Source organism: Rhineura floridana, chromosome 5 (genome assembly GCF_030035675.1).
Source record: "Rhineura floridana isolate rRhiFlo1 chromosome 5, rRhiFlo1.hap2, whole genome shotgun sequence".
In the NCBI taxonomy this organism is placed as follows: domain Eukaryota; kingdom Metazoa; phylum Chordata; class Lepidosauria; order Squamata; family Rhineuridae; genus Rhineura; species Rhineura floridana.
This window is the reverse complement of record NC_084484.1, coordinates 187,974,347-187,994,174: the sequence shown is the minus strand read 5'-3', so window position 1 is coordinate 187,994,174 and position 19,828 is coordinate 187,974,347. Positions and strand designations below refer to the sequence as shown.

Here is a 19,828-nt window from a genome sequence, read left to right as displayed (position 1 = left end):
GCCAGCCCAGAAAGGCTTCTGTGGGGGGAATGGTGCGTGTGCATGTGCTTGGGCGTGCCCACCCTCTTGCCCTTAGCCTCAGGCAGTGAAATGTCTGCTGCCAGCCCTGACCGAGATGGGTGGTGGGGTGCGGGTGGTGCGGGGAAGGGGGCTTCTAGAGAAGAGGGTTTCTTCCCTCTAGGGCAAGATGGTGGACATGCAAAGCATCCTGGCGGAAAGTGGTATATAAATACGGAGGGTTCCCCCTGCCCAGCCCCTCCCGGCATATTCTCTGGAGTGTCCCCCGGCCCATGTGGGGCTGGTCATGTTTAAGTCCCTACCAAAGTCTGCTGTGCAAGGGCTGCTGAGGCAGCCACGAAGTGCAGAGCCTCGTGGCCAGTGGCCCTCATGGCCACCAGGCGTCAGCACCTCTTCTTCACCTGCACGGGTGCCTCCCCAACCCTCCCCCTTAGAGCTGCACAGCAACAGCCCCCCATGCACATGCCCCGCCCCACACACCCCACGCCCCGGCAGCCTCCTTCAAGCACAGGACTCCATGGCGATGGGATGGAGGGGGAATTAGGGGTGCAAGTGACTGTGCGAGGGAGGGGCATCTCTGCCCTGGAAAGAGGAGGAGCTGAGCCTCAGGTGGGCGAGCACAAGCTCTGTGTGGGTGAGGAGGAGCCCACTTCTCTAGCACTGGCCAGCAGCAGAGCAGAGCAAAGGCCCCTGCCCCAATAACTCACCTCAGACAGCTCCATTTATGCCCCTCTTGCAAATGAACAGGCAGGGGGCATTTAACAGCCCTCCCCCCAGGCAGCTGCTCATATCCACGGCCTTTGCACCACTACAGGAAAATCACTTCCTGGCCTGAGAGGGGAGGCAAAAGGGGACCCCGAGCAACAGCCAAGGGGAGGACAGAGAAACCTGGGGTGGGTGGATGGGTGCAAAGTGTCCCACACATGATGCAGCTGGGAGCACCCAGAAAGCCGGCGGGTGGGGTCAGGGCCCCCCAATGCTGCTGACAGTGGTGTAGCTGAACTTGGACAAGGAGGCCCCTGTGGCCGTGGCCTCGTCCTCCGGGGGGCGCGGGGGGCGCCGGCAGCAGGCAACACAGCACGAGAAAGTTGCAGCAAAGGCCTTGCGGAAGCGCTTGTTCATGAAGCAATAGATGAAGGGGTTGACACAGGCTGAGGTGAATGACAGCAGGTGGATGAATGAGATGGGCGCTCCAGAGAGGGCACGGTGGGCGGCTGCGAGGTCGAAGGCACGCCACGTGTTGACCACATAGAGGGGCAGCCAGCACACAAAGAACATGACCACAATCACCACCAGCATGCGAATGACTCGCTTCTTGGCGAGGAGTTTGGCCTTCGAGCTGTTGATGCGGGCTCGCTCCTGGTGAGCACTGTCCTCTGAGGCCGTCAGGACCGACAGCTCCACAGAGCCCCCTGAAGGGTGGGGCACCTGGATGTAGCAGCCGTCCCCCTCTTCGCAAGGGGCAAGGGGCTCTGTGGCCCCATTCTGCTGAGCTGAGGGACACAAACAAAACACCTTGTTAGGAGGGGTCTACCCAAGAAGTCCTTCCCCTTCCGCTGCGCAGAGCGGGTCACCCCAGGAAACTTCCCTCTAAAAGACCCACTGCAATCCGATTAAACAACTGAAAACACTGCCCTGAAACAGGGCTCTCATTCGATCAGAGGGGTCTGCCTTGGTCACAGGAGTGCCTGCAAGGACAATCACAGGAGGGGAGGCGACTTTTAAGGTTGCAATTGCCATTGGCAGCTTTTGCAAACACTGACGTCAAAAATCATCATCATTTATGTTTCTTGTATCTAGGCCTTCCCCACACATCATTTACAGACACAACATTAAGAACAAGGTTAAAACCACAAATAAAAAGGTCTTGAGCTAAAACCACCACAAAGCTAATTTTGGGGAAAGCCAGATCTCTACATTCTCCCATGCCAGCCTCCCAGCAGGGAGGGGGCTTCCCTTACATATACCTTTGGCCTCTCGGGTGAGGTCCATCTCAAACTGGATGCCCCTGTAGAGCTCACGGGAAATCAAGCCATAAGCAACAATCATCACCAACCCTGGAACAAGGAACAGCATCACCAGAAGCAGCACATACCTAGTGGGGGGGGGGGGAAAGGAAGAGCGTTACCCTTAAAACACACCCACGGAGCTACTGCCAGGGTTTGAACCCTCATCCCTGCTGTCCTGGGCAGATGCTGACCTCCTCCCAAAGGAAGCGGCTACTGACAGCCAGCACTGGGTCTCCTAAGGCCCCACGCCCGTTTCCTGTGCCAATCTACCTTTGCCATCACTGGGAGGTAGATACAAAAAGTGGACGTTTTACTAGCCCTGGGACAAACTCTGAAAAAACAATGCTTTCCACTTGGTTCCGTCTTAGCCAGGGAAAAGCTGGCTGTGAAAGCCCCTGTTGGCTGGGAAGCCCCTGTGGCCCTGCAGATGTTGTTGGGACTACAACTCCCATCATCTTTGGCCATGATGGGTGGGGCTGAGGGGAACTGGAGTTCAAGAACAGCTGGAGGGCCGCAGGTTCCCCACCCATGATTTGGCCTGTGTTGTCACCCACACCTCTCCCCACAAGTCACTGCAGCAACATAGATTTGTTTTTTTTAAAAAACCACTACCTTTATTCAACATGTTTTGTAATCTGCTGTGGGAGGTTATATAAATTGAAAAGTGAACTATGTAAGTCCCAATTAAATAAATAGGGATTTTTTTTGGCAATGTTTTAAATAAAGGTGGCATTAATATGTATCAGTTACTGATATATCCAGATTCATCTTCACAAAGAAATCAAAGCACTTTCTCTTTGCATGTCTGGGGGCCTGTGTAGCCAGGGCCATGCAAAAACCAGCTGCTTTGGAGTAATTCACATATCAAATTCAAAATACCTCATTTCAGCTATATTTCAAGTATGAAATAAATGTTTAATCAAGAAGCATTGCAGTTACAAAAACAAACCTATTCTGAAGAAATCCAAAATGTATTTTCAAAATAAGGTAAGTACATTCATTCAATCATGTTTTTACTACAGCTAGGACAGCTCTGCTACTGCCTGACAGCAATGTAGGGCTGCAAACCTTTTGTAAACTGCTTCAATGCTGCCATAAAACACCACTTTTGAAACTGGTGCATCAGTGCAACACCACAGCCACTGCGCCAAGAGATCACCAAGGGGCACAAACCTGAACCACTCTGGCTAAACCCATTCATGACCAGCGCCAGTATTCACTCAGCATTCCAAAACAGATTATTCAGCAGCTGTCACTGGCCTCAGAATATTCAAAGTGCTGCAGTCACTCTCAAAAACATTTGTTAAAAACAATTATTTGGCCTGTGAAGTATTTTATGGCCTTTTGGAAGGGCCTGGATTGAAAAAAAATGGATAGCAGTTGCTTAAAAAAGATAAAAGGCAGCTTCTCTTTCAGGACAGTGTACTTGTCTGACATGGAGAACTGACCACACAAGCACAGAGCTGAGCATACAAGATCAGCCCCAGGGGGTGTATGGATACTAGAGCCCTTTGCACCAAGGCTAAAACCTCCATGTTCAATTATTTGGGGGTTGAGAGGAGGAAGGGGGTCAAGGGTGGACTGAATCCACCCCCCTCACTCCCCTTCCCTGACCAGCGGAGCAGCTAGTTTTTATCTATTTTAACAACTTCTTTTTAAAAAGGACTTCTAACTTGCACCTCTCTACTTGCACCTGTCGGATCATTGAGGGGAGCCCCATCCTTGGTAATCCTCATACGGTTGGGGGTGCAAAGGGCCCTTTAACTCATTGGAATATAATTGGGGGGATCAGGACCCACTATTTCCTCATATCCTTCATGCATGGTAAATAATGCTAAAAGTAGGCATGTCCTCATCTTTTCTATCCTAATTATGCTAATTATGTTGTAAACCGCCCAGAGAGCTTTGGCTATGGGGCACTATATAAATGCAATAAATAAATAAATAAATATTGGGTCAGAGCCTGACTTAAGGTGGGTCACAAGTACAGCATGGTCACCACAAAAAAATATATGGCAAATAATTCAAATGTGGGTACCCAAATACACATTTGGACTAAAGATGGGTCCAGGTGTGTAAAGGCTGAAGGCTGACTGGACTTGCAAGCCACAGGTGCAAAATGGCTGTTTTCAAGCCTGTGAGCCAGCGAGTGCCTTCTCCAGGACTCCACAGGAGAACGCAAAGAGGACCCATGAGCACTCTGCAAGCCACTGACCTCTCAGATTGGGTTTGCTCATTAGAACTGGCACAGTTCCACAATCCTATGCAGATTGCTACCCACAGGATGAATCCCATCGATTCCAACGCCGTGAAGCATATCTAACTCCACATTAGATTGTGGCCTGCAAATTCAGCGGGGAGGCTTCAAAATTTCCTAGAAAATGTTACTCAATTGTGGCTTCAGCCTCAAGAAAGTATTTTTTGCATTTCTAACATTCAGCCACAAGGTGCAAAGATACGAACTACAGAAGACAGACAGACATTCCAGTAGAATAAAATGTCACCTCATTTTATGTGTGAATTTCAAACAGAAGATACAGTCTGAATAGCACTTAAGACATAAATGTTACATTCACAAAATTTCGATATTGCGAGCGAGTGAGGTGTGCCTGTCATCACCCCACCCCCACTGAGCTGGCGGTATTTTGAAGGGGGGGGGCTGGTTGTGCTGCCTTTGGGAGCCAGGGGGTTGGAGTTTCCCCCAAAACTGGCAAAATCTGTTTAGCCAATGGGACAAAAGACATTCTCCCTCCAAGCTCCCTTGACAACAACTGCCTGCCCATCTGCACACCTCAAGGGGAACGCACACACCTAGCAGAAGGCAGCCGGCTGGTCGAAAGCAAGGACGCTAATCAGGTGGTGCATCAGTATTCATTGCCTTTGGAGACAGCAACAGCGCCTCAGTCCTGCCACACTTTTCCTTACGCTGCTGGGAGTTGTTGCTCAGAGGTGCAGGTGGCCAGCCCTGCTAACGGCTAGATCTGGGCAAGGGGGCTTGTGATGCAGATTGGGGGGGCACTTGGACACAACAGGAAGCTTGTTGCGCTTAAGACAGTAAGCTCCCTGGGACGGAGGCCTGTCCATCGTGCCCATGTGGCTCTGCAAGGTGCCCTGTAGGCAGACAGAGCTGCGCGTGGGCGCACACACAGAGACCCCACACCCCACGGATGCACTCTGCCTGCAGCGTCATTCTCCCAAACCAGACCCAGCAGGCCCCACTCCTCAGGGCCAGCGCCCAGCCCCCTCCCAACCAGGACTCACCAGGCCTGCTTGATGTGGCTCCCTGGCCATTTGTGGCTGCAGTGGGAGACGCTGGGGTTGCTGGGCAAGGAGGTGGTGGTGCTGTAGATTGGGTAAGGCAGCATGAGGAGGGCAGAAATCAGCCAGGTGGCAGCGATGACCCGGTAGGCATGGGACCGCGTCTGCCACACACGCGACTGCAGCGGGTTGCAGATGGCATTGTAGCGCTCGATGGCGATGGCCACCAGGCTGAAGGTGGAGACGCTCACAGACATCCCTGGCAGAGTGGTGGAGGAGAGAAGGGGGTCAGGGCAGAGCCGAGCTGCCGCTAGGGAGAGTGGGCAAGAGAACCAGAAGGAGGGAGCCCCTTCCCCACAGGCCTTCTCCCAAAGCCCCCCCCCGTGTGGGTCACACATACCACCCCACTCCGGTTAATTCGCTCACTCACCCATGAGGTAGGTGAGGGCCTTGCAGATGACTTTCCCAAAGATGAAGGTGCCCATCAGGTTGGGGATGAGGTTGAAGGGCAAGCAGAAGGTGGCCACCATGAGGTCACTGAGGGCCAATGAGAGCAGGAAGGAGTTGGTGACAGTGCGCAGCCGCTTGTTCATCACCAGCACCACGATGATGAGCACGTTCCCAAAAACACTCAGGAGGTATATCACCGAGTAGAGGAGGACTCGCACCGTCAGGTCCAGGTCTGAGGAGAGATGGTGGAGGAGAGGCACCGTGAACGCCCTGGTGGATTGGGGCCTCATTGGAGGAGGAGGAGGAGGGGGAGTGCAGCAAGACAGTCTGGAGCCCAGGTCCCACAGAGGCACCCAGGGAGAAGCTGCCTTCAGAAGGCAGGGGAGGGAGGGAGGGAGGCTGCTGGCACCATGCTGGCAAAAGAGTACCGGCCCTGCCCTGCCCTGCAGTTTGGATCTTTGTGGCTTTTGGCACCAGGAGCTTCTCTGCCCAACTGGGCCTCCTCTAGTGATGAGCTTGCTTGGGGAGGATGGCTCCAAACTGGGGGGGGGGAGATTGGGGCACTTCTGGATCTGGCCTGCCACACACCACCCTCAGTGTCCCCCCCCCTCGTGGATGTTCTTCCTGCTGCTTCCGGGCCTTCTTCCACAGCTGCTGGCAGCCCCATCCCCCCCAACACGCTGCTACTGCCGCCGCCACCTCCACTGAGGCCTCTCCAGGCAGCGGCTGACAGGTGGCCTCACGCTCCCTGCCCCCCAACAGGAGACAGATAAGGCACCCCAGATCCCTCCCAAGGAAGTTCAAGCCCACCACACATGCAGGCCGCCCATCCTGAAGAGCCCAGGAAGAGTCCAGCTCCCCAGCGCCCTGCCCACATCCAGGTGTGGCATCCTCTCCTTTCTCCCAGGGGAAGGTTGCGGGGGGGGGGAGGCTGCTGTTTGCCCAGAGCCCTTTCCGCAGCGGCTGATAAGAAGGTCTCCCTGGCCGCTGGCCGTGACACATGGGGATGGGAACGGAAGCCAGAGGAGGGCGGCTGGTGCCAGACTCAACTTGTGCCCCAAACAGAGTGTGTGTGTGTTGAACGGGCAAGCACTGCCAGGCACAGAACCAGGAAGGCAAAGGGACGGGGGGGGGGGAGGCATCTCTCTAGCCTTCTGCTCCCAAGTGTGTGTCCTGCAACTGACACTCACTAGGGGAGGAAAGACCCCAGGACAGTCTTGCACCCCCTTGGGCCAGTGCCAGCCCCTCCATCGCCAAAGGCTAACCTGGAAATTCACCTGGGAGGATTTGGGAAGGGTGACTTGAACCGTCTTGGCTGAGAGCCACTTGCTGCCTGCGAGGTAGACACGCAACACGCCTGTGTGCCCGCACACGTGTCACAGGCCTTCCCCGTTCCTGTGCAGGCTCTCCCTGGCCACCAGAGCCTGGAAGGGGCTGGCAATGCAATTCCCATGGGGCGTGTGTGTGGGGGCAACCCTTGATGCTCTGTGTGAAGCAGTTGGGAGAAACTTTGTCCTGCCTGAGTTCATGCTGCCCCCCTCCCCCTCCCCCGACACAGAGAAGGAAGGACTCCACCCCCCCTTTTAATGCCTGGTCTGAGGCTCCTAAAGGGTAACCAACCCCCAGGGCAGGGATGGGCTCCAGGCTGCCCACTTCCCTCCCTTCCAACCCCCCCCCCAAAGAGGGAGGGAGAAAAGGCAGAGGGTGCTGAAGCAGCTCCCGCTGCCAAACCGGAGCCACGTCGGGCGCCCGGCCCCCAGCCGCCCGCAAAAGAGGTGCCGGAGGTGGGTCAAGTCGGGAGGGACGTGCCAGCGCCCAGGCTACAAAAGGACCCCTCCCCGCTGGGAAAAGGTGCAGGCGGCGCTTTGTGCATGCTCTGAGGCCCTTCAGTCCCAGCGGGGAAAGGCAGCAACAGGAGATGAGGCGGAGGACCGGCCAGATACGGATGGGTGGCGAGACTCGGGAGGGCTGGTGTTCACGGCTTGAGCAGGCGGGGCCCCTCCCAAGCAGACTCTGCCCCACTGAGACGGGGGCTTCCCCCACTCTAGACTGCAGGAGGAGTCGTGCGCAGCCAAGCTTGGGCTGCTGGGGGGTCCGGGCTGGGGGCCGAGGGCGGGGTCACACCGGGATATTGAGGGGCGGGCCATGACCCCCCGCCACATTTAGCTTATGCAGAATCGGACGGGGAGGGGGCTTAAGAGCTGACATGTGAGAGGTGAGCGGGCACGGGGGGCTGGGTGCAGGAAAGGGGCGATTTCCCTCTGGGGGTGTCAGAGGCAAAGAAGGCGGCGGTGGAGGAGGTGCCTGGGGGCGCGGGGGAGTCCCCCGGGGAGAGATGGCGGGGCTCCTCCCGTCCACCGGGTGCTGCGGAAGGTGGAATGGGGGCAGTCGAGGATCCTCGAGGGGGCAGACGCCCCCACCTCACGGGGACCACGCGCGCCTCACCTCGGGGGCCACGGGGGTGTCTCCGAGAAGCGCCGCCGCCGCCGGTCCCGTTCCAGGCGCCGCTGGCCGAGCCATTGGCGGGCCAGCTGCAGAGCAGCGACTCGTTGAAGGGCCGCTGCACCTCCATTCCTCGCGGGCCGCGGTCTCCCTGGCCTCTCCGCTGCAGCAGCCTCTGGGCTAGGCGCCCATCGCCGTGGCGTCGCTGGAGGGAAGGAGGAAGGGAGGCGAACCAGACTGACGCCCCCTCGCTCCCAGCCGGAGCTGCCGCCGCGCCTGGCCTCCTCCCCCTTTCCCGGCCGCCCGACTGAAACGCAGCGAGCCCCGCGCCTAGCACCGGCTGCAGCCAGTTGCCGAGCGCCCCCTGACGGCAGCCGCGGTGCCTCGCCCCGCCCGAAACCTGCCGCTCCAACCCCCTGCCCAGGCGAGGCCCTCCACGGATGCTCCTGGGGCAGAACTGGGTCGAGCCTGGCTGCAGACAGTTCCCCTGGGCGGATCAGTCCGGAGCAGCTGTCCAGCGCCAGCCTCTGGGCTTGCCTCTGGGCATGGCCAGAGTTCGGGGTAGCGGACTCTTTCAGCCGGGCAACGTGCACTGCTTTCCAAGCGACTTCCATCCCAGAACGTGTGCCTCTGGGCATGTGCAGAGTGCTTTTCTCTCTCGGACTCTCTGGCCTTTGGAACTGGGGGAAGGACTTCGAGGGCAGGAGGCGAACTGCGCGACTTCAACCCCAGGCAGGCAGGCAGGGGCGGCAGGGCAGGAGCCCCTTCCCGGGTTGGAGTGCTGCTTTCCAGAGGGCTCTGAGCCGCCCTCCTTGGAGGCCTCCCGTGCGGACGTCTCCCAGCAGCGCCGGCCCAAAGACACACGCCGTGTTTGCTCGGGGGCCCCGGACGCGCCTGCCCGGTGTTGACACAGGTGCTGTTTACCTGGCGAAGTGCCGTGCGGGGCCGAGGGGAGGGGCGGGCCGAGGGCTGCTAGCAGGAGGAGGCCGGCGGCTCAGCCCCCCCCCGTAGGTCCTGCCTTCGCGCCCCCCAAGCCCTGCAGGCTGCCCCCCCGCAGCCGACCCCGGGGGCTTCCTTCGCCTTTCAGGGTGGCCAGGAAGGGAGAACGTTGACAAATGCAGCTTCTCGCGTCTTCCCGCCGCCACCCGCACCGCACCGTCCCCCGCTGCCCGCTCGCCTCCTCCGCGCTCCCCGGTCTTGTCGCTCTGGGCTGCATTTCCTGCTGCAGGGGCGCACAACTTGCGCATGCGCCCTGCGGCTGGCTGTGCCCAGAGGCCTCTCTCTCGCGGGGGTCATTCCGCGAGGAGCTGGGGGCATTTGGCGCCAGCAGATCTCCTCTCCTGCGCAACGGAGGTCTCCTTGCAAAGAGGGCGCCACAGCGTCTGCCCAGGGCAGCTCCCTGGTCCCCAGTCCAGCTTCGGGGGGCCGGGTCTGCTCCCTGTGCTGTGAGCGCCTTCCGGAGGCTCCTGCTGCCGGCGTAGCCGGCATCCTTCCCGGTTCCCCCCTGCGTCGGCCGGGGACTGCCTGAGAGCCGCCTCTCTGCCCTTTGCTGGGCCTGCCCGTGCCCCGGACAAGAGGATTGCAGGGGCGGCATTGCCAGGTGTCCGCCTGTCACCTGCTCTCCTCCTGAGCGTCTGAGGCGCAGAAGGAGGGGTGTCCTCCCCGCAAGAGTTGGACTCTAACCCCCATCATCAGCCCCAGCGGCCAGTATGGCCAGTGACCAGGAATAGTGGTGGGAGTGCTGGGAGTTACCGTCCAGCAACATCTGGAGGGCCGTGGAAATGCTCCATCAGGGAAAGCATCACCTGTTGAATTATGTCTGCAGCCAGGCTCAGCTTCTGCTCCAGGCCTCACATTCACCCACAGAGTAGGCAGCAGCACCAGGCGCCCTCCCGCTTTGAGACCCAACGCGGTTGTGGGGTGGGCGGTGAATGGCCACAGAATGACCCGAACTCCTCTCACTGGGAAGGCAGTCAGCTGGGGCGTCCTCCTCCACGGGGCACTGCCTGTCCTCTTCTGCAGGCTGCAGTGCCCAACATGTGCTGGCCTTCTGGCTGCCCTGCGAGGTGACCCCCCTCCCCTCGCAAGGCTGTGGAGCTGCGGCCTGTGGGCGGCTCTTCCATCCCCGGCAGAGAAGAGGCCTTGGCTGCTCTGCCTCTTTCTTGGGTGGGGCACTTGCTGTGTGGGGAAGGAGAGCGCTCACATGGCGGCCGCTGTTGCAGGTGCGGCTCTGGGGGGGTCCAAGCATCCCTCTCCTGCCCTGCACCTCACCACGGGGAAGGGCTCCCTTTCCATAAAGCCCTTGCTTTTAAAGCACCAAAGCCCCTCTTTTCATTCTGGGGGGGAGCAGGAAATTGGGCCTCTTGGGGAAGCCGCCTGTCATTAGGTGGCCAAGGATGGTTTCCTGAGAAGGGGGAGGGGGGATTTGTGCTTCCAGACCAAACAAGCAAACGTGGAGAGGCCGGAGCCCTCTTGAAGAAACAAGCCAAGCAAACTCTCCTGGTGGCCTTTGGATCTCTGCGCCTCCCAGCTTTGCGGGGTGTGTGTGTGTGTTTCAGTTTCCCCTTTCTTGGCTTCTCCTTGAAGCGGCCTTTTGATCTCGATGTTCTTCCATATTCAGCATTGGGAGAGAGGGACTGAGAGGAGTCTGCCAGCGTCCAGAGGGAGAAGGGGGCTGGCAGCTGGAGTTCTCCTCCGTGTTCCTGCCACCGAGCCACGCCACTGGGTCAAGAATAGAAAGGCACGGCGCCAGTTCTGGCATCAGATCCCTTCTGGGGTCTGTGATGTTTTGGCAGGAGGGGCAGCCTTGTAATGCGTGCCAACGAGGATGGTGATTCATTAGAAAGCTGGCATTTGCTAAGAACGTAGGAATGGCCCTGCAGCTAGATCAGCTCAAGGGGCCGTCCAAGTCTTCTCTCAGTGGCCAACCAGGTGCCCATTTTGGGAAAGCTGCAGGGAGGACTTAAGAAAAACAGCACGCCTCTCCCCACTTGTGATTCCCAGCAAGTGGCATGCAGTTGGCCCCGAATGCGGGGGCAGCGCACAGCCATTGTGGCTAGTAGCCCTTAGTAGCCTTCTCCTCCATGAATTTGTCCAATCCTCTTTTAAAGCCATCCAAGTTGGTGGCCATCGCCGCCTCCTCTGGGAGTGAGTTCCACAGTTTAACTTTGCTCTGCATGAAGAAGTCCTTTCTTTTGTCTGTCCTGAATATTCCAGCATTCAGCTTCATTGGAGGTCCACGAGTCCTAGTGTTATGAGAGGGAGGAAAACCTTTCTTTGTCCGCTTTCTCCAGGCCATGCATAATTTTATACCCTTCTATCATGTTGCCTCTGACTCGCCTTTTCTCTAAACTAAAAAGCCCCAAATGCTGCAGCCTTTCGTCATAAGGGAGATGCTCCTGTTGCTGTGTGTGTTGCTAAATTTGTTTAAAGCAACACAACAGCAGCAGAGTAACAGCGGATATTGAAATGTGAGTGTGCCAGTGTGTGCATGCATTTACCTAAGTAGCAGGCTTTTACCCTGCATCCGCATCACTGAGACTGGAGACTTAGTAAAATAAGAAAAGCTACTTTATTTATAGAAATACATAGTAGATAGAAAGGCAAACCTAGTTCTAACTAACTAACTAAGTTGGAGGCATAACGCCCAGGGGTGGGAGTTGACCTCATGGCTAGGAGAGAGAGAGCAGAGACAAAAGGTGTCTCCTCTCTCCTGGACAGTCGGAGAAGAAAAAGCACGGAAAGGGCAGAAGGAGGAGGGGCAGGTAAGCTTCCCTAAATCACAGTCTAGTGACAAAAGGAAGTCAGTCAGAGCATCACAGGTAAAGGTAAACAAGCCTATCCATCTGGAGGACCCTAGCTCTATCTTCCTTCTGGAACACAAATAAAAGAACAAAACGGGAGTTGCTCTTGCCCTGCTTCCAACAGCTCTGTCCCCTTGATCATTCTGGTTGCCCTTTTCTGAACTTTTTCCAGCTCAACTATTATAGAGTTGGAAAAGGTTCAGAAGAGGGCAACCAGAATGATCAAGGGGATGGAGCGACTCCCTTACGAGGAAAGGTTGCAGCATTTGGGGCTTTTTAGTTTAGAGAAAAGGCGGGTCAGAGGAGACATGATAGAAGTGTATAAAATTATGCATGGCATTGAGAAAGTGGATAGAGAAAAGTTCTTCTCCCTCTCTCATAATACTAGAACTCGTGGACATTCAAAGAAGCTGAATGTTGGAAGATTCAGGACAGACAAAAGGAAGTACTTCTTTACTCAGCGCATAGTTAAACTATGGAATTTGCTCCCACAAGATGCAGTAATGGCCACCAGCTTGGCTGGCTTTAAAAGAAGATTAGACAAATTCATGGGGGACAGGGCTATCAATGGCTACTAGCCATGATGGCTGTGCTGTGCCACCCTAGTCAGAGGCAGCATGCTTCTGAAAACCAGTTGCCGGAAGCCTCAGGAGGGGAGAGTGTTCTTGCACTCGGGTCCTGCTTGCGGGCTTCCCCCAGGCACCTGGTTGGCCACTGTGAGAACAGGATGCTGGACTAGATGGGCCACTGGCCTGATCCAGCAGGCTCTTCTTATGTTCTTATGTTCAACAATGTCCTTTTGAGGCGACCAGAACTGTACACAGTATTCCGAATGTGGCCGCACCACAGATTTGTATGATGGCATTATTGTGATACCAGCAATTTTATATTCCGCCCTTTCCTCGTGATCCCTAAAGTGGGATTCATCTTTTTCACAAGTGCTGTGTGCTGGGCCGACATCTTCATTGGGCTGTCCACCACCTGCTTGAGAATACCTCTTAGCCGAACTGCTGCCTTCCTTTCCCCCAGTTTCCAGTGATTTTCGCTCATTCTGCTGCTTGCAGTCCAAGGGCCAGGGCTGGTGTCCCTGCAGTTCTTTATTTTTATTTTCATGCAGCAGAAGTGAGGGGGTGGATTCTCCTGCAGTCGCTGTCTGCAAGGAGGTGGACCGGCTAGCCGTGCTTCAGCCAGAGCAGCAGTGGCAGGAGGGAATTTCCTGGCTCAGGTGGAGGCAGGTCAGACTTGATGGCCTCAGTGCCAGCACCTGCTGCCAACAAGTAGGAGGTTCAAATCTGTACATCTCAGCCTCTAAGAGGGAGCAGGAAATGCTGCCCACTCTCTTTGGAAGCACAGCTGATGCTGCCAAGCTGCATCCCATCACTCCCCAGCAGCAGGAAGGAAATGAGGCGTCTCTGGCTTTGCTTATCTCCCCGTTGGGGGCAGCTCCTGTGGGGAAGGGTGCCTGGGAGGCTTCTGGTAGGATCAGCCCAGAGGTGCAGGGGCGAGCTCATCTCTGTCTCCACTGTGCTCTGTCTGCTGCGGGGAGGCTTGCCACTGGCCCCTCCCCAGTGTGTCTTGGTGAAGTGCACTCTGTGCCCCCAGCATCGCCCCCCAGGGCCCTCATGGAGCTTCCCTGCAGGGAGACAGACCTGGCCCTCCCTCTGAGAGGCTTGGGGGCTCACAACAGCTCCCTGCTCTTCTCTGGAGGCTGCTGCAGTGAAGGCCTTGCCAGGGAGGGAGGGAGAGGTGTGAGAGGAAGAGGCCTCCTCAGGCGGTTCGTTGATAAAGGAGGGCGAGGCAGGGCCGCTTGGCACACAGAGAGGCGGGGAGGCTGCTCCAGGCAGTGGCCAAAGGGCCTTTTGCAGAATGGGGATTTGGGCCACGGAGGGCCACGGGGGTGGGAGGCAATGGTGGCTGGGAGCCTTTCCCACGCCAGCATTGCCCCTCCCTCGGCAGATCTCCAGGACACGCCATTTGCTTCATGTCTTTCTCGCCAGAGATTTGCTGCCTGGAGCCCCAGGTACTGCCCTTCTGGTCAGGGCAAAGAGAGAGCCGGGCCTGGCTGCAGATGTCCCAGGGAAGGCAGCCGCCCGCATTTGCCTGGGGAGGGAAGGGGCTGGGATGGGGGAGCCAAAGGCAACGGCAAAGGCAGGAAGCCTCAAGGTCTTCCTTTGGGGAAGGAGATATGTAGGGCCAGCCCAAGAAGAAGTGGGGCTGGCTTGGGGCTAAGACCCCGAGTGCTGCTGAGGTAGCTACCAGGAGGTGGGAAGAGGAGGAGGCCCCCCTGTCTGTGGGGCGGACTGGGCCTGGGGGCAATGCCAGGCTGCTCAGAGATGGTCCAGAGTATCCCACAGCACAGAGTCTGAGTTGTGGGTGTGTGACCCTTCCTTGAGGGAGCACTCTGCTGTGGACTCTCAGCTTTGGAAAATAAGAGAGCCTGGTTTATTGCAGAAAATGTTGGAATATGTGTGGTTCAACTCCAACTTGTGGGTTGAGGCTGCATGGGGTTAAAAAGGGTAGCTAGAGAGGAGACCTCTTGGTTGCTAGGCTATACCTGTCCTTTGATCTCCTGCTGACTCTCCCTTCCTCCTAGACTGATATGCAGAGGATGTTGATCACAGTTCCTTCCCTCCTCCTTACCTTCTTCTTCCTCTCGTGAGGGAGAGCATACATGTTCCTTTGTCTCTCCCTCTCCTCCAAGCTTGAGGGCAAGCACTGGGCTCAGTGTTTGCAGCTCCAACTTAGTTAGCTAGATATAGGACTCTTTCCTATCAAGCATGTACTTCCAGAATAAAGTAGTTATTTCTTATTTTAAAGCTTAAAGTCTCTGTCTGACTAATTTGCAGGGAAGGTAGAATCTTTAGCAAGGATTCAAACACACACACTAAGCTCGCTCAGAACTCTCTGTTCCCAGCATCCCGACTCTCCGACAGGAAATGCGTCCCTGGGTAGAAAGGAGTTCCTAGCTAAGTTGGAGAGGCAGAGAGGCGGGCCTTTGATCTCTTGCTGCTGGGGAGGGAGAGAAAGCAAAGGTCTCCTCTCCCAAGGTGGGATGAAGAACGAGGGAGGAGTCAGGAAATGAGGCCAGCAACCCTAAGAGTACCAGTCTGGGACCCGAAGGAAGGCCAGCCACAGGCTGGTCAGAAAGCCAGTCCAGGAAGTTCGGAGGTTCCTCTCTCTGTCTACGTTAAGAGCTTGGAAAAGTTACTTTTTTGAACTACAGCTCCCATCAGCCTAATCCAGTGGCCATGTTGCCTAGGGCTGATGGGAGTTGTAGTTCAAAAAAGTAACTTTTCCAAGCTCTGCGTTATCCCCATGCAAACCCACCCAAGTTGAGTTGCATCCCAACACTTCCAGCAGAGTCTCTGCAGCTGGCCTAAATGTGCTCAGCCTTGGGCAATTTCCTGTCTGCCTCCAGCTGGCGTACTGCAGTGCTCTTCCATGCGTGTGAGCAGCGTGACCAAGAGGCATGGTGGCCGCTGGGGAGGTGGCTGGGAAGGGCTGCAAGGAAGGAGCAAAGGGAAGGAGGCGCAGCAGCTTCAAGGGCCTGCCTGAGAAGCTTGCTGCCTTGGTCACAATCCGTCCACGAGGAGAGGGCCTACACTCGGGGTGGCACTGAGGCCCTCCTACTTGTGGTTCCCAGAGAGATTCCTGTCACTCACATGCATGCGTGCACCCACAGTGGCCACCTCAGCTGCGTATCCACCTTCACTGGGGCTCCCACCCAGCTTTCCTGTGTCAGCTGATTCAAAGGGTAACCCTCTAGATTTCTTCATCTTGCAAAAGTGGATCCCCCAAACTTTCTGCTGTGTCTCCCTCCCTCATGGTGTCTCCAGATCCCAAGCCCTGTCTCCTGGGGAGATCCCATGTCCTACTGATCCTAGTCCCGGGGATCACAGAATCATAGAATTGTGGAGTTGGAAGGTGCCTCTAAGGCCATCCAGTCCAACCCCCTGCTCAGTTCAGGAATCCATCTTAAAACATCCCCACAGGTGCCTCTTGAAGACCTCCAGGGTTGGAGAGCCTACCACCTCCCTAAGTCATTGGTTCCACTGTCTTACCACTCTAACAGTTAGGAAGTTTTTCCTGAGGTTCAGTTGAAATCTGGCCTCCGTTGACTTCCGGGAAGGGTGACTTCGCTTGTGCCTGCTTTTGGGACGGGCTCCCGCCTCAAAAGAAGCTTATTCAGATATAAATCAGTCAGAACATTTTTTTTTTGACTGATGAAATTTCTCCCGGGCAGGGAGAAACGTAGAGATCAACCTCAAAAGCCTGTTTTTGTTGGGAGGACTGGATTTCATTAATTTATGAGAAAAGGTCCAGCCAGCAATGCCGGACGGACTTCCGAACAAGCTCTATCTGATTAATGCGACACGTTTATCTTTTCTTCAAAGAGAAAACGGACTAACAGGCAAGCACCCTTCTTTCTATTCTTTTTTTTTTACTTGGTTTAAATTGTTGCAGCACAAGGAGATTTGTCAGATTGATCGGCTTTGGACAACTTCTGGGTGAGATATAGCTCTTCTCTGTTATTCACGAAATTAACAGCTTATCTCTGTTTCTGTCGCAAAAAGCTGTCCTGGAAGTGCATTCTAAAGATAATAAACAGAAGAGGGATTTCTATTCCTGATTTCTATTCCGAGGAATATTATATTGTCTGGGACTATTCTCTTTTTGGTCTATTTTATTTTGACGAATCTGCTTCTTCACGACGCCACTAACTGTTTTGATGCTGGGAACTAAATTTGTTTTGCATTCTTGAACATAGAGAGATAAGGCAGGCTGCTCTGTTTATACTGTGATGTCATCAAGCCTGGAATATTAACCCAATTGTTGCTGAAATAAGAAGTGGTTCTTCTTTATTTTTGTTTTGCTTTGTTTTCGTGGTTTTAAAAATGGCAATCAAGAAAGTGGCTGAGAATCTGGAAGTAATTATGTTTCAGAAAATAATGGATGAGATTGAGATAACGAAACAAACCCTGCGACAGGGCAGTAAGGAGCTGAAAATTGAACTGAGCAAAATGACGCAGGAGCTTAAAGAAATAGGGGATCCTGTGAGAGAGGAGAATGAGATCAGAGATGAGAAAAGAAAAAATAAAGGGAAGATACAAGCCCTGGAGATTGGAACAAATGTGGAATTGGAAAAAGATCTGGAGTTTATGGATTTTAGAAATAAAATCTACTGTTTGGAATTTAACGTTATCTCTGAAGAAATTAATGAAGATATTAGAGATAAAGTTATCAATGGCTTGGATAATCTTCTGGACTGGAATGATGTGATGGAGCTTGATATAGAGAAAATCTATGGAATTAACTGCAGCCATGTGACAATGGAAAAACTCTTAAGAGATGAGCCAGTGCATTTTGTAAAAAAGAAGAACACAGATATGACTTTACAACAGTATTTCAGCAACTTATTCAGAATGGATGGCAAGAAAATATTTGGGATAGAGGAAATTCCCATCAGACTCTTATTATATGATATGGCTACAACAGCAAGATTATTATGGAATACTGATAATGGAAGATTGGACACTGAAATTACTGGACTTAACAGGACTATTGAAGATGGAAGATGGAACTAATAGGGATAATGGAATAATGGCTATTGAAATTATTGGACCTAACAGATTCTGATGAGATGGATTAATCGAAATGTTTATTTGGACTATGGTTATGACAATAAGATTATTATAATTATTAACGAGATGGATTAATTGACATGTTTATTTGGAGAAAAATTGATAGATATATTTCTTAAAGAATTGAAACCTCTCTTTGACTTTTTGTGGAAAGAATAAAGTAAGGTTTACGAGATTTGATGATTAATTAAGATAACTACTGGAGGAAAGTGATTTTATAATATGATTTAAGAGACAGGATTGTTATATATTGTAGACCTATAACTGATTTGATATGTGACAAATGGGAAGTCAACATTTTATTTTTTTTTGTTTAATCATTTTTGTTTTGTTTTGTTTTTTGTCTTTGAATGTTTTATGATTTTGTTTTCTATGTTTTATGAAAATTTGAATAAAAATTATTGTAAAAAAAAAAAAGAAATCTGGCCTCCGTTATTCCATGGCCTGTACTCTGGGACTATCGAGAAGAGATCCTGGCCCCTGAGCCAGTGTAAAAATAAATGCTGAACTGTGCTGGATGTATTGGGGGGAGGGAGTCCCCAAGGTTTGTGTGTTTTCCACTAGACACTTATAGGTGGGGGAGAGCAAGAGGCCTAGAGGAGCCGCTTGGAAGGTCTCTGGGCATCAGAGCAAGAGGGCTTATTTGGGTCAGTCTTGGGGGGGGGAAGGCCTCTGGGACTCAACACATTCCCACAACAAGCACAAACAGAGTCTTTATACAAATAATATACGTTCCCCTATCAACGTTCTGGGCAGGGTCTGGTCAAGGTCCACAACATTCAAGTCTGACCTCTTATCTCACAACAGACCCAACTGAATAGAAGGATTCCTCACAGAGAAATCAATGAGACTTCAGTGTTCAACTTTGTGCTCAACTTTGGACAGGCGGTTTTTGCTCAAAATCTTTATGTGAATCCTTTTTGTGTTCCCAGGCGGCAAAGCAGGTTCATTTTAGATCAATGCCCATTATGCTAGTTTGGTACAATGTTCACCATTGTTCTGTAATTAGCTGTAGCTGTTTAAGGGCCCCCTAAGAGCACAGCTGGGGAGGGACAGCCTCTGGAGTGCTGTCGCTGCCAGCTATGCGGGCGCAACACAGAGAGGCTGGTGTGGCACTTGGCAGAATCACTTCCACCAGCCCAGCTGTCACCTGAGTCCCAGAGTAATCCAGGATCAATCCTCTGGATCAAGGACAGGGTTAAGCACACTACCTTTTCCTCTTCAAGATCCCAGCCCCCTCCCCTCCCCGCCAATGGCAAAACAAATGCTGAAGCCCAATCTGAAATGGTGAAGGACATGTGTAAGATTTGGACAGCTCACATGTCCAGGCTAAAAGCATATCATCGGGGGGGGGGAGCCTTTTTGCGTGGATGGGTATGTGCTTGCTCACCCCAGCCGCCACCAATGGTGGTATAATGGTTAGAGCATTGGACTAGGACTAGGACAAATCCCCTCTTTGCCCTGAAGCTCACTGGGTGACCTTGGGCCAGTCACTGCCTCTCAGCCTGACCTACCTCACAGGGTTGTTGTGGGGATTAAATGAGGAGGGGGAGAACTATGTACACCACCTTGAGCTCCATGGAGAAAGATGGGGTATAAATGCAATAAATAATAATGTTGCACACCTCCCCAATCTCTGAGCGGTGAGATTCCAGGGGTCCCTGCGCTCGTCCTGGGCGTGGTTTCGTTGGGAAGGTCGAGACTGTGGTGTCTTTATGAAATATGGTTTGTTTATTTACATACATTCCAACCTGAGCTTAGGATGGAGGGGTTCAAGGCATCAGCAGGCCAATATCCAGCTTTCCCATCAGTGTTACAGGAGGCATCCTAAAGCCATGGTGCAGAGAGCCACCCTCTCTGCCTGCCTCCAGTTTCCAGCCTTTCTCTAGACACACTCTACACATATACCTCTCCTAGGCGCCAGGAGGGAGGAGGCTCTCCTGAACAGTTTCAATGACAAAAGGATCTTCCTGGCTCATTCACCAGTTGCTGGGCACCTGAAAGACCCTTTAGCAAACTGACCACTCTATTAGCTTAACAAAAGAAACTCATCTGGCCAGCAGAACCAGCAACTCACCCCAAGGCACAGGATTCCAAATCAGAGGCTGGAAGGGGACCCACAGGAATCAGCCATTCCAACCCTCAAACTCACAACAATATGAAATAAACTTGGTGTGCTGAGGAGGAGGAGCCACCTTCTCCAGAG

General features: G+C 53.8%; 1 protein-coding gene across 1 annotated transcript; it reads right to left on the bottom strand.

The window, feature by feature from the left end:
• Positions 1–510: 510 nt before the first annotated feature.
• CCKBR (cholecystokinin B receptor) lies at positions 511–9,374 on the bottom strand. The gene is made up of 6 exons (XM_061629274.1): positions 9,102–9,374; positions 8,181–8,382; positions 5,716–5,967; positions 5,289–5,544; positions 1,986–2,113; positions 511–1,511 (listed from the first exon to the last, which is right to left on the bottom strand). Exons 2-6 carry the CDS (start codon positions 8,305–8,307, stop codon positions 982–984), a joined length of 1,293 nt encoding a protein of 430 aa, XP_061485258.1. The 5' UTR covers positions 8,308–8,382; positions 9,102–9,374; the 3' UTR covers positions 511–981.
• Positions 9,375–19,828: the final 10,454 nt, after the last annotated feature.